General features: G+C 35.0%; 2 protein-coding genes across 4 annotated transcripts in view; one reads left to right on the plus strand and one right to left on the minus strand.

Moving 5' to 3' along the window:
* The window catches only part of HOOK1 (hook microtubule tethering protein 1), a 65,785-nt gene that overhangs the window by 16,504 nt on the left and 35,297 nt on the right, over positions 1-13,984 (plus strand). For all 3 annotated transcript variants that reach the window (XM_028163434.2, XM_007164363.3, XM_007164364.3), the window contains exons 5-8: positions 1,079-1,211; positions 8,505-8,572; positions 9,755-9,817; positions 10,762-10,845. In XM_028163434.2, coding sequence (XP_028019235.1) covers positions 1,079-1,211; positions 8,505-8,572; positions 9,755-9,817; positions 10,762-10,845 — 348 coding nt within the window. The remainder of the gene's footprint in view (positions 1-1,078; positions 1,212-8,504; positions 8,573-9,754; positions 9,818-10,761; positions 10,846-13,984) is intronic.
* Positions 1-13,984, minus strand: part of LOC103014389 (cytochrome P450 2J2) — a 125,953-nt gene that overhangs the window by 7,236 nt on the left and 104,733 nt on the right. The window lies entirely within an intron of this gene.

Below are 13,984 nucleotides of genomic sequence, written 5' to 3' on the forward strand. Positions count from 1 at the left end.
TTGATACTCTTTAAATTGATTTTTTTCTCAAATAAAATTACTTTCATCTTTATATAATTTGATTTTATGCAGTGCTATAAAGTAGACCTTATAACTAAATTAAAGTACTTCTCTATTTAAAGCATTGTTTTGATATTTCTTTCCAGTGTAAGTAACAGCAAAGACATACTATGAAATTATGCTTGTGCAAGTGAATTGGGAAAAAATGCAAAATAAAAGTAGTATTAAAATCACATTAGATAATGCATTATTCAAGTGATTTGTTTTTCTTATTCAGCATCTTAAGAAGTTCTCTAGCAGGATTATTTGATATAAGAAAGTTTATTGTTTAATGTGTGAAAGCTTTTGGTTTGGTTTTGCCATTAAAGAATTTTGTTTTTACTTTCTAAAGTTTTCATACAGTTGAACTTGTAGTTTCTTCCAAATAATTTTAGAACTAAAATTTTACAATTCATTAATGCCTAAAACTCATTTTGAAGTTTTTTGGTTTTTTTTTAATGGCAAGAATACTTTTTAGTATCTTGAAAAAAACAATCTTGGGACTTCCCTGGCAGTCCAGTGGTTAGGACTTGGCACTTCCTCTCCCAGGGTCCGGGTTCAATCTCTGGTCAGGGAATTAAGATCCTGCAAGCTGCATGGTACAGCCAAAGAGAAAAGAAAAAAACAATCTTAAAAAAAAGATAGAGCCAGGAAAGATTAATCCATTAGATTTGTTGTTCATTTGGTTTACTTTGTGGTTCTCTGTTCATTGAACATGTATCAAAATATTATGAATTTTCTTTGACTTGAGTCTGTTTATTTTTTTATGGAAAGGCATAAGTTTTATCATAATTGATCTCTCTGACAGTGGGGTAAAGGATATTTGTTATAAAACCACTTTAGTTGCTTTTGGTTGGTTCTCAAAATTTTGGGAGGTTGCTTGAACTTTACTAACTGGTTTTAGTCAATAATTGTGGGTTCATCATTTGTTAATTTATCTGAGTCATTTCATGAACCCATTTTCCTTGTAATAATTCCATGTAGTCAATTCTCTGTAGCCTACATAAATGAGTGATCTAATTTATTTTCAACACTGCAGTTTTTGGGACAACAGATTTCTGAAGAACTTATCCCTGATTTAAACCAAATAACTGAATGTTCAGATTCTGTGGAGCTTGGGAGGTTGCTCCAGCTAATTTTAGGTTGTGCTGTCAACTGTGAAAAGAAGCAAGGTAAGTGAATTTCAATCATTTGAGGATATCTACTTTCTAGAGACAACCTACATTGCTATAGGAAATCACATAAAAATGTACTATTGTAGGTTGGTGGAAAGCACACTGAAATGTAAGCCAGAAGATCTGAATTCAAGCACAGCTCTGCCATTAAAAAGCTGTAAATCTTCAGTATCCTAACTGTACCTGGATTCTGAGATTCGTATTCAGTGGCTAAATAAAATGTACTTTAATTAGGTTAATTCAATCAGTGCTTAGGACTTAGTGGATATTCAATAAAAATTGTACTTATTTATTTGATACATTATCTCTTTAACATGTGAGAGACAGAACCTTAGGTTGATTCAGATTTTCATAAATGATTATGCAGCTACTAAATTATAATCCAGGCTTCTTCAGATGATATTCTACTCTTTTCAGAAGAATGCTTCCAAAGTATCCTCCAGATAAAGATAAGCAGTCTGATGATATAAATGGAATTGGTGTGCTATATTGGTATATATGAACACAGTGATCCATATCTTGCTGAGTACAAAAAGAACGTTTTTGGTTGAATGTAATGAATAAAATGTGAACTGAACAGACCAAGGTCTACTTCCTTCAGGGGCTTCCATCAGTCTGGGTGATGACATTTTTGATGCTGATGTTTTTTGCATGCTCATCCAAAATTGGCCGTAGGACATCACCTTTATAAAAGAATGTTGGGTGCTGAAGTTTGTAAAACATTTTAAGTCGGAACCTTAGAAAACACATTCGGTGTTATCTAACTAACGAAGAGAACATATGAGACAAGATAAATTCAGTAAGAATCAATTCAGGAAGGAGAAAAATGAAATACATGAAATCAGCTATAGTTTATCATAAAAAAGGGTTTGGGTATCAGAAAACTTTCATATTAGTCCATCTCTATTATTAACTGGCTGTTTTTTTTCTAGGGCAAGTCAGTACTTCTCCATAGGCTTTTATTTCTCATAGATAATGTCAAAGGTCTCTATATTAGGGTGTTTCTGTTGTTTTGTTTTGTTTTTTTTTTTAATGAAAGTAAGAAACGTTTTCTTGTGGAAAGTTAAAACTTCTATAAATTTTTAACTACAAATTGACAAATAGTAATTCTTTTATGAATTAGCAATTTTCTGTTATCGTGATCCTTTTTATTCTATTTAATGCTTTGTTTCTATTTCAATTACTGGTTATTTATAACATCTTTTTGCTTAACTTTAGCATGTTTGTTGGTTTTAATAGTCTTTTTCAGAGAACCAACTTTGGGCTTTGATTCATTTTCTTTGTACTATTTAATATCTATTCTGTTATCTCATTGCTTCTATTGTGAATTAATCAGTTCTTTCTATTCTAAGCTATAATTGATGTTTTAAGCTATAACTTTCCCTTAAGTTTTGTTGCCTCCTATAAATATTGATATAATATGTAGTATTTTCATAATTTAGTTCTAAGCATTACTTAGCAATTTTGACCTCAGATTTTTAAAAGGAGGCTCAATTCCTGGGTACATAAATAAAAGTTTAGCAAGTAATAAATATAAAGAAATAGTTTAATTTTCATTATTTAGAAAGTCAGGATTATCTAATTGGATTTATTTTTGGAGGTATGTGTCTGGGGTCTCAATTTTTAGGAGTGAGCAGATAAATGGAAAAAAAACTTGTGTAGTAATTTAATTAAAATGTAAAACCAAAACACATCCATAATATAAACCACCCTCCACATATTTATACTTTTCAGTGAGAATTGATTTTTCAAAATGATTCAAAGGTATTGCAGCAGTCTTGATCTTGAAAGAATTAACTAATTTGGTTAACAGTACCCTGTTTATCTTGGTGTGGAAAGAGAAAAATTTTATGAAGGTTTCAGTAGACTTGAAACACTCCATTATCCAACAAATCCAGTTAAAAGAAATCATTCCATTGCTTGTGCCTCATCTAGTTAATTCTTCTCCCTCCAACACCCCCCCCCCCACAGAATTCAGTGGTCGGGTGCATACCAGAATCTATCAGAATTTTTTTCCAGTACTTGGCTTCACAAATAAAAGAAAGATTTAGAGAACTTTTAGAAGTCTTCCAGAAGTATCATTAAAACAATAAAAGTATTAGAAAATAATAAATCCTTAAAATTTTTGGAAAATTGTTTTAGGTGGAGAACACACAGTTGCTGTCGATCTAAACCTGCAAATACAGGAAAAACTCTTTCTCATGATTCATCACTTCTAATTGTGACAGAATCAACTTATTGCACTCCCACACGTGTGTGTGTGTGTGTGTGTGTGTGTGTGTGTGCGTGTGTGTGTTAAGGTATAAGGATCTCCTTAAGGTGAGACTTGGTGAATGTCGAGCAGGTGTTTGTAGGAAGCTGTGTAAGTCTCTTCATTGAAAACCTTCCTGAAATGAACTAAGTAGGTGATAAATGAAACTTTCTGAGCTTAGATCTTAAGAATTCACTGAATACAGGCATACCTTGTATTATTGAGCTCTGCTTTATTGTGTTTTTCACAAATTGAAGGTTTGTGGCAACCCTATGTCCAACAAATCTATTAGCACCACTTTTCCGACATCATTTGCTCACTTCATGTCTCTGTGTCACATTTTTGTAATTCTCACAATATTTCAAACTTTTTCATTATTATTATATTTGTTATGGTGATCTGTGATCAGTGCTTTTTGGCGTTACTATTGTAATTGTTTGTTTTTTAAAAAATATTAATTAATTAATTAATTTATTTTTGGCTGTGTTGGGTCTTCGTTTCTGTGTGAGGGCTTTCGCTAGTTGCGGCGAGTGGGGGCCACTCTTCATCACGATGCGCGGGCCTCTCACTGTTGCGGCCTCTCTTGTTGCAGAGCACAGGCTCCAGACGCGCAGGTTCAGTAGTTGTGGCTCACAGGCCCATTTGCTCCACGGCATGTGGGATCTTCACAGACCAGGGCTCGAACCCATGTCCCCTGCACTGGCAGGCAGATTCTCAACCACTGCGCCACCAAGGAAGCCTTATTGTAATTGTTTTGAGGCACCATGAACTGCACCCATAGTAACATGGTAAACTTAATCAGTAAATGTTACAAATGTTGTGTGTGTTCTGACTGCTCCACCAACCAGCCATTCCCTCATCTCTCTCCCTTCCTCAGGCCTCCCTACTCCCTGATACACAACAATATTGAAATTAGGCCAGTTAATAACCCTGCAGTGGCCTCTACGTGTTCAAGTGAAAGGAAGGGTCCCACATCTCTTACTTTAAGTCAAAAGCTAGAAATGATTAAGCTTAGTGAGGAAGATATGCCGAAAGACAAGATAGGCCAAAATCTAGGCCTCTTCCACCAAACAACCAAATTGTGAGTATGAAGAAAAAGTTCTTGGAGGAGATTAAAAGTGCTGCTTCAATGAACACACCAATGATATGAAAGCAAAACAGTCTTATTGTTTATATGGAGAAAGTTTTAGTGGTCTGGATAGAAGATCAAACCAGCCACAACATTCCCTTCAGCCAAAGCCTAATCTAGAGCAAGGCTCTGACTACAATCTTGTGAAGGCTGAGAGAGGTGAGGAAGCTGCAGAAGAAAAGTTTGAAGCTGGCAGAGGTTGGTTCATGAGGTTTCAGGAAAGCCATCTCCAGAACGTAAAAGTACAAGGTGAAGCAGCAGGTACTGATGTAGAAGCTACAGCAAGTTATCTAGAAGATGTAGCTAAGATAATTAATGAAGGCCACTATATTAAACAAAGTATTTTCAGTGTAGACAAAACAGCCTTTTCTTGGAAGAAGATGCCATCTAGGACTTTCATAGGTAGATAGGAAAAGTCAATGCCTGGCTTTGAAGGACAGGCTGACTCTCTTGCTAACGTAGATGGTGACAGAGTTGAAGACCGTGCTTATTTATCATTCTGGACATCCTAGGACCTTAAGAACTATTCTAAATCTAATCTGCCTGTGTTAAAAATGGAACAACAAAGGCTGGGTGACAGCACATCTGTTTACAACATGGTTAACTGACTATTTTAAGCCCACTGTGGAGACCTACTTCTCACAAACAAAACCATTCCTTTCAAACATTACTGCTCATTGACAAAGCACCTGGTCACTCAAGAGCTTTGATGGAGATGTTCAACAAAATTAATGTTGTTTTCATACCTGCTAACAAAACATCTATTCTGCAACCCATGGATCAAGAAGTAATTTTGACTTTTAAGTCTTGCTATTTAAGAAATACATTTTGTAAGGCTATAACTGCCATAAATAGTGATTCCTCTGATGGATCTGGTTTTCAAAGTACATTGAAAACTTTCTGGAAAAGATTTACTATTGTAGATGCCATTAAGAACATAGGTGATAAGAGGGTTCCCTTTTCTCCACACCCTCTCCAGCATTTATTGTTTGTAGACTTTTTGATGATGGCCATTCTGACTAGTGTGAGGTGATACTCATTGTGGTTTTGATTTGCATTTCTCTAATAATTAGTGATGTTGAGCATCTTTTCGTGTGCTTTTTGGCCATCTGTATGTCTTTTTTGGAGAAATGTCTATTTAGATTTTCTGCCCATTTTTTGATTGGCTTGTTTGGGGTTTTTTTGATATTGAGATGCATGAGCTGTATGTATATTTTGGAGATTAATCCCTTGTCGGTTGCATTGTTTGCGAATATTTTCTCCCATTCTGTGGGAGAAAATATTGTCTTCATTTTGTTTATGGTTTCCTTTGATGCATAAAAGCTTTTAAGCTTAATTAGGTCCCATTTGTTTATTGTTGGTTTTATTTGCATTACTCTACGAGATGGATCAAAAAAGACCTTGCTGTGATTTATGTCAAAGATTGTCCTGCCTGTGTTTTCCTCTAAGAGTTTTTATAGTATCCAGTGTTACATTTAGGTCTTTAATCCATTTTGAGTTTATTTTTGTGTATGATGTTAGAGAATGTTCTAATTTCATTCTTTGACATGTGGCTGTCCAGTTTTCCCAGCACCACTTATTGAAGAGACTGCCTTTTCTTCATTGTATGTTCTTGTCTCCTTTGTCATAGATTAATATACCATAGGTGTGTGGGTTTATCTCTGGGCTTTCTATCCTGTTCCATTGATCTATATTTCTGTTTTTGTGCCAATACCAAACTACTTTGATTACTGTAGCTTTGTAGTATAGTCTGAAGTCAGGGATCCTGATTCCTCCAGCTCTGTTCTTCTCTCAAGATTGCTTTGGCTATTCGGGGTCTTTGTGTTTCCATACAAATTTTAAGATTTTTTGTTCTAGATTTGCAAAAAATGCCATTGGTATTTTGATAGGGATTGCATTGAATCTGTAGATTACCTTGTGTAGTGTAGTCATTTTGACAATATTGATTCTTCCAATCTGAGAACATGGTATATCTTTCCATCTGTTTGTGTCATCCTACACTGTTGGTGGGAACGTAAATTGGTACAGCCACCATGGAGAACAGTATGGAGGTTCCTTTAAAAACTAAAAATAGATTTGATCCAGCAATCCCACTCCTGGGCATATATCCAGAGAAAACCATAATTTGAAAAGGTACATGCACCCCAGTGTTCATTGCAGCACTATTTACAGTAGCCAAGACATGGAAGCAACCTAAATGTCCATCGATGAATGGATAAAGAAGATGTGGTACATATATACAATGGAATATTACTCAGCCATAAAAAAGAATGAAAGAATGCCATTTGCAGCAACATGGATAGACCTAGAGATTATCATACTGAGTGAAGTAAATCAGACAGAGAAAGACAAATACCATATGATATCACTTATATGTGGAATCTAAAAAATGATACAAATGAACTTATTTACAGAACAGAAAGAGACTCACAGACTTAGGAAACAAACTTATGTTTACCAAAGGGGAAAGGTGGTGGGGAGGGATAAATTAGGAGGTTGGGATTAACATATGCACACTACCATATATGAAATGGATAATCAACAGAGACCTACTCTATAGCACAGGGAACTCTACTCAGTACTCTAATAACCTATATTGGAAAAGAATATGAAAAAGAATGGATATATATGTGTATGTATAACTGAATCACTTTGCTGTACACCTGAAATGAACATAACATTGTAACTCAACTATACTCCAATGTAAAATAAAAACTTTTTAAAAATAAAGAAATGTTTCCCTTGAGGGGAAAAAAAGAACATAAGTGATTGATGGGAAGAGGTCAAAATATCAACATTAACAGGAGTTTGGAAGAAAACTGATTCCAACTCTCATACATGACTTTAAGCAGTTCAGGACTTCAGTGGAGGAAGTAACTGGATATGTGGTAGAAATAGCAAGAGAACTAGAATTAGAAGTGGAGCTTAAATGTATGACTGAATTGCTGCCATCTCATAAGAAAATGTTAACAGACGAGTCGCTTCTTATGGATGAGCAAAGAAAGTGGTTTCTTGTGATGGAATCTACTCCTGGTGAACATGCTGTGAAGACTGTTGAAATGACAATAAAGAATTTAGAAATTACATAAACTTAGTTGATGAAGCAGCAGCAGAATTTGAGAGGATGGACTCCAATTTTGAAAGAAGTTCTACTGTGGGTAAAATGCTATCAAACAGCACTGCATGCTACAGAGAAATTGTTTGTGAAAGGAAAGGTCAATTGACATGGCAGACTTCACTGTTGTCTTATTTTAAGAAATGCCACAGACACCCCAGCTTTCACCACCACCCTATTCAGTCAGCAGCCATCAACATCAAGATAAGATCCTCCACTAGAAAAAACGATTACCATGCGCTAAAGTCTCAGATGATGGTTAGCATTTTGTTAGCAATAAAGTACTTTTTAATTAAGGTTTGTACGTTGTTTTTTTAGACATAATGCTATTGTCACTTGATAAACTACAGTATTGTTTAACTTTTATATGTACTGGGAAACTAAAAAATTCATGTGACTCACTTTATTGTGATAATCACTTTATTGGGGTGGTTTTCAACTGAACTGGTACTATCTCTGTGGTATACCTGTACATGTGAATTCATCTCATAATACTGAATATTTAACAAGAGGAAAGAAATTGTCATAATTGTTTTAACATTAATTGCAATTTCTTCTCTTTTTCTTCCTTGTAAGAAAATTAGAGATTTTCTTTAAAACATTTATAGATATTCTTATGAATATTTTCAGTTCTGCTTATTTGTTTACAATGGACATATTTTTTGTGGTAAATAATATACTTGCATAAAGAATTATGTGTAGTGAATGAATTTTTATGTTGTTAATTGAATGACTAAATTTCTATGGGTAAAGAGTAAGGTTTTTTCAGATCTGATTTTTTTTTTTAAATCATAGAACATATTCAAAATATAATGACACTGGAAGAGTCTGTTCAACATGTGGTCATGACTGCTATTCAGGAGGTAAGTTATATCATGATCACATATGTATGAAAATCCTAAACCCAATTATATAAAACTGTTCACATAGATTTTATGGATGTGTATTTCACTGCTGTATAAACGAGCCCTTTGTAGTAGGTTTACTTATCTTTGGCTGTTGTGTCCTCCCTTCTTTATTTTCCCCAAAAATTTCTTATAAGGACTTCAAGCCCAATTTTAGTACCTCTGCATTTTAAAAGTTAAATTAACATTGTCAGTTTCCTTTAAATAACTTCAGCTAAGCAGGATAAACAGCCTCTTCCCAGTTAGGAGTTTTTATAACTTCTCTTTTTTTCTGCCAGGTAGAGTAATCTTTTCTGAAATTTTAAAGTGTGTGTGTGTATGTATCTCATATGCATTTTCAGAATGTTAGAACCGTGAGCAAATATAGTGAAAATTAGGTTTCGGAGCCAGATAACCTGGATTCAAGCCAGTCTAGTTATCTAAGTTGTACCGTAGAGATTCAGAATTCGTTCGGTGCACGTTCATTCTTAAAATCAGACCAAAAGGCTGAGATGAAGTCAAGTGAAGAGGAGGCCTGAGGGAAAGTTGAGTGAAGGGTTAGTGAGGAAAACATAGTTTGGAAGAGGCATGACTTAGAGGGAGACAGCATCTAGGACCTTAGAAGTGTGTATACTCTGAGTTTGCATTGCTGGCTTGAATTCAGAACATCACTATGCGTAAATCTGCCTTTCATATGCAGAAAAGTTATTTTACAGGATCCTTTTTTTTTTCATATAATTGTAACTCCTGCTTTTGAAATGACTTCTCAAATTAGGAATTTTGCCACATCACTCATTTAAAGCTCTATTTTTAAAGTGCCAATTCATGTTACGGAAGAATAATTTTTTTTATTATGTGATGTGTTCAGTTTTACCTAGTAATTCATCGTTTAGAACTTGGATTATAATTTTTCACTACATTAGTATTTTAAATATATCTAAATATTTCAAGCACATTTTACTTATGTCCTCAGTAATGTACTGCTTGAACATTGTGTTATTTAGCTTAAACCTCTATTCATTTTTTATTTGAATAATATGAGGATCATCAAATTAAGGCAAGGAAAAATTAAACATAAAGCATTTTACTGTCCTTTCAAGTAAACATATTTTTTTACTGTGTAAATCTTTATTATACTTAATTTTACTATTTTAATTCTAGTTGATGAGTAAAGAAATAGTGAGCTCTCCTACAAATGATGCTGTTGGAGAATTAGAGCAACAGGTGAGTATTTTAGTATGTGAGGAAAATGTTGCAAACAGTGATAGAGTTCCTTTGTCAATTACTATCTTAAAGGCTTACATAGGAGACCACATACAAGATTATTTTCTTCCATGAAATTTAGATAGTTTATTCTCCTATAAGATCTTAATTGACTATTATTATGCATTCCTTCATGAATGCAAGTAGTGTTCCTCTCCAGAGTTTTTAATGATCATGTTTGAAGAGATGAGTGGCATTAAACTTTCCTGACATTTGTTAATACATATGTGGCCCATTCTGTATAGTTACATAATTAAATAGTACTTAAAAATTCTGCTGAATTCTAATTTATCTAATAAGGAAACATGATTTTTGTCACAATTGCTTTCCTCTAATATTGAAGAATTAACTCAAAGGTCCTGTACTCAAGGCTTCTTTCCCTGGTTGTTTTACACAGTTGTTTTACATGGAGGAAAAGGCACACTCCTCCTCTGTATAACCCAGTCTGGGTTATAAGGGGAAGGGTAAGAGGAGAGGTAAATGCATCAAATACTTTTCCTGTTATATTTTTGGACATCTGACTTTCATGAGTGTCACCAGCCATCTCAAGAAGTATTTCAAATTTAAAAAAATTTTTTTCTATAAAAATTTTATTTAAATGTAAACATGCTGTGCTCTAAATTTTTTTCTGCGGTAAAAATAAACAGTTCATCCTCTAACACTCTGTTTTAAATATTTCACAAAGATTTACATAAAATTTTATTTTTGTGGGACCTTAGCCTTAAATGTTAATGAGACTCTGTTGATATTATTTACACAAAAACAACATATTACTACTTATTTGTTAATAAGTAAATTTTAAAAGCATTTCCAACATCAGTGTATATATGTGTTTTGATAAAAATATATTTTTCAATTTGTTTCAAAATGTGATTTGCTAAGAGTTAGGACATTTTCTATTTCAGCTTAAAAGGGCCCTGGAAGAACTTCAGGAAGCACTAGCAGAAAAAGAAGAACTGAGGCAAAGATGCCAAGAACTAGATATGCAGGTATGGATCTGAGAATAATTTCCTCTTTAAATTTACAAGAGTCTTATTTTAATTAATTAATTAGTAAAGTGTTTTGGAGGTTGGGTTTCATTTCATGCAGGGACCATTGAAAGGGTCTGTTATAGGCTTGACTATTCAAACATGAACTTTATAATTTTTCTTTTAGAGTTGAAAATTGCTTGCTTAACTACTTCACTGAGAGGGTCATTCTAATTGCAGAATTTCAACTGCTTAGATGACACCTTAGTTTGTTGTTTTGTAAAAAGGGGAAACTAAAGTATCTACTTTATAGGGTATGAATATTAAGTGGGGTTCTTTATGGAAATATTTAGAAGGGCTTGACCCCCAATAAATTTGAGATCCAAGTTTGTTTTGCTAACACGTATGTGTATATGAACACATGTATGTAATTCTTGGGTTCATATGCACATACGTGTTAGCAAAATAAACTTGGCATGAGAGACAGTAGTTAACAGTTAAAGGAGTAGATTGTCAAACCAGGCTGCCTGTATTCAGAACCTGGTTATGTTACTAGCTGGTTGTATATGCTCAGGCAAATTGCTTAATTTCTCTATACTTCATATTTCTCTTTTGAGAAATGATGTGTTAATAGTATATATCTCCCAGAGTGAAAATTACATTTAAATGAATTAATATACATAAAGCACTTAAAGCAGGGCCTGGTTCATAAGGGCTGTGTATATGTTTGCGTGTATTTTTATTATTGTTATATGAAAATGCAAATGTGAAAAATTATGCAATAAGTCTCGAAAAATTATACAAAGATTTAAATGTACCATCATATTATGCTGTATGTAAATTGCACTTTTCATTCAAATAATGAGCTACATAAATAATTGACTCTCTGAAAAGTGTGAGGACAAGGAACAAAGGTTGTGGTAGGATTATCCTTGCTTGATGAGATAAATATCTAAAGTGATAAGGCTGGGTAATATTTCTAATGTTCAAGGGTCTGCAAATAAGGAAACGAGAAGTGACTTGGTCAGGGTGACTCAGCTCCGTAGGGCAGTGACAGCACTAGAATCCAGATCTTCTAATGCCATCTTTAAACATCACTCCTCTATGTTTGAACAAAGCCAGTGTTTATATTTGAATGAAGCTAGTGTCTCAAAATTATGAGAACGTCTACCTTTTCTCCTTTTTTCTTTCCTAACCACACTCACCTCGCATATATATCATCACATATATGCACAGACTTGCACAGCATCAGAGATGTTTTATTTTCAAGTAAGATTATATCCTCTCTCCAGAGTACCTCATATAAAGAATAGAGGATTGAATCATTCAGGTATTACCAGTCTCATGTAGGATCTCTGTACAGTTTTCTGAGAAATTCTTATTCAAAAAAAGAACACAAAATTCTGTGTTAAAACATTTCAGTGTTTGTAACACATGATGGAGAGTATGTGATGATCTGATTTTAGTTGAAAAGTGTAGACATCCCAAGTTTTGGCATTTTTAATTCCAGTATCAAAATAGAGTCAACCCTCAACTATCTGCTACACATGTGAAATGAATATAATCAAAACTGCATTTAATCAAAACAAAAATAATTTAACGTGAATTTCACACAGGTGTATATGATACATACCCCAATTTTTATAAGGAAAATTATTTTTGAAAAAATGTTTACTGTTAATCATATGTCACTTGAGAGTGATTTTAAAATTTGGGGGGGGAATTCTTTTTTAATACCCAACCAAAGGAACCAAAAAAGAAAAATAAGCTGCAAAGAATTTCACCGAGGGCAGGTGAACAAACAAAAGGGCATAACCTAATGAAGTTAAATTAAAAGCTAGTAATCAAGGAAAGAAGCAGGCATATGATGTTGACAGAGGTGCTGCACGGCAGGAACCTGCTGTTCTTCCTTCATCCCCAGCCCATGCAGGGGAATCAACAAAAATCTTGAGACTTCTCATAGTAATCTACCCAATCAGAAGGAAGTTCATGCTATGAGTCCTTCATTTTCTTTGGACTGGGGAAGAGTGGAAATGATGGCTAAGAAGAAACCAAGGGGGGCTTCCCTGGTGGCGCAGTGGTTGAGAATCTGCCTGCTAATGCAGGGGACACGGGTTCGAGCCCTGGTCTGGGAAGATCCCACATGCCACGGAGCAGCTGGGCCCGTGAGCCACAATTGCTGAGCCTGCGCGTCTGGAGCCTGTGCCCCGCGACGGGAGGGGCCGCGATAGAGAAAGGCCCGCGCACCGCGATGAAGAGTGGTCCCCGCACCGCGATGAAGAGTGGCCCCCGCTTGCCACAACTGGAGAAAGCCCTCGCACGAACCGAAGACCCAACACAGCCAAAAATAAATAAATAAATAAATAAATAAGAAAATCCTTTAAAAAAAAAAAAAAAAAAGAAGAAACCAAGGGCCTGACTCTTTCTGATAGGAACAAAGGCTGTAGGGCCACACACTGAATTGGGGAAACAGTCTGATGCCCAAAGGAATTTCTCCATGGGAATGGAATATACTTCTCACCACCCTGGTATGAAGTACTTAAACCTCAGAAGTGAGAGCCTAGCCCAGGTGTTACAAAAAGATTGTCCGTTGTCTCAGCTGCCCCCATGCCGCCCCCGCCCCCCACCACTATCTTCCCTGACCATTCACAAGGCTATATAGAGAGGTGGAGAAAAAACAGTCCCAACTGTCACCCAGAGGGGAGAAGATACTGGGCCATGGGTTACAGTGGAAAGGGTGTCCAAGAAGTCTTCAACACTATGCCAGAACAAACAGGGTATCTTGACTGCCCACAGAACATGAACTAGATGAAAAGAATCAAAGCATGACATCTCTGTGAACATTACAGACTAAAACCAAAAACAGATAAGAGCATGTAAAAGACAACAGCCAAGCTTAGAAAATAACTTTCACTTCATTTAGCATTACAATTTCATAAGAACACATCAATAGAATAGACTAAGTGGTAGGACAACAAAGTGAAGATATAAAAGGAAATTGCAGCTAGATAGAAACAAATCAGTGAATAATGTTTAACACCAAGCCTTACCCTAGTTAAGCTATCAGACTTCAAGAATAAAGGAAAAACAACTCAGTCAGTCAAGTAGAAAAGGTAAATCACCCACAAAGATAAGAAAATCAGGCTCCCCTACAACTTCC

Source organism: Balaenoptera acutorostrata, chromosome 1 (assembly GCF_949987535.1).
Source record: "Balaenoptera acutorostrata chromosome 1, mBalAcu1.1, whole genome shotgun sequence".
In the NCBI taxonomy this organism is placed as follows: Eukaryota; Metazoa; Chordata; class Mammalia; order Artiodactyla; family Balaenopteridae; genus Balaenoptera; species Balaenoptera acutorostrata.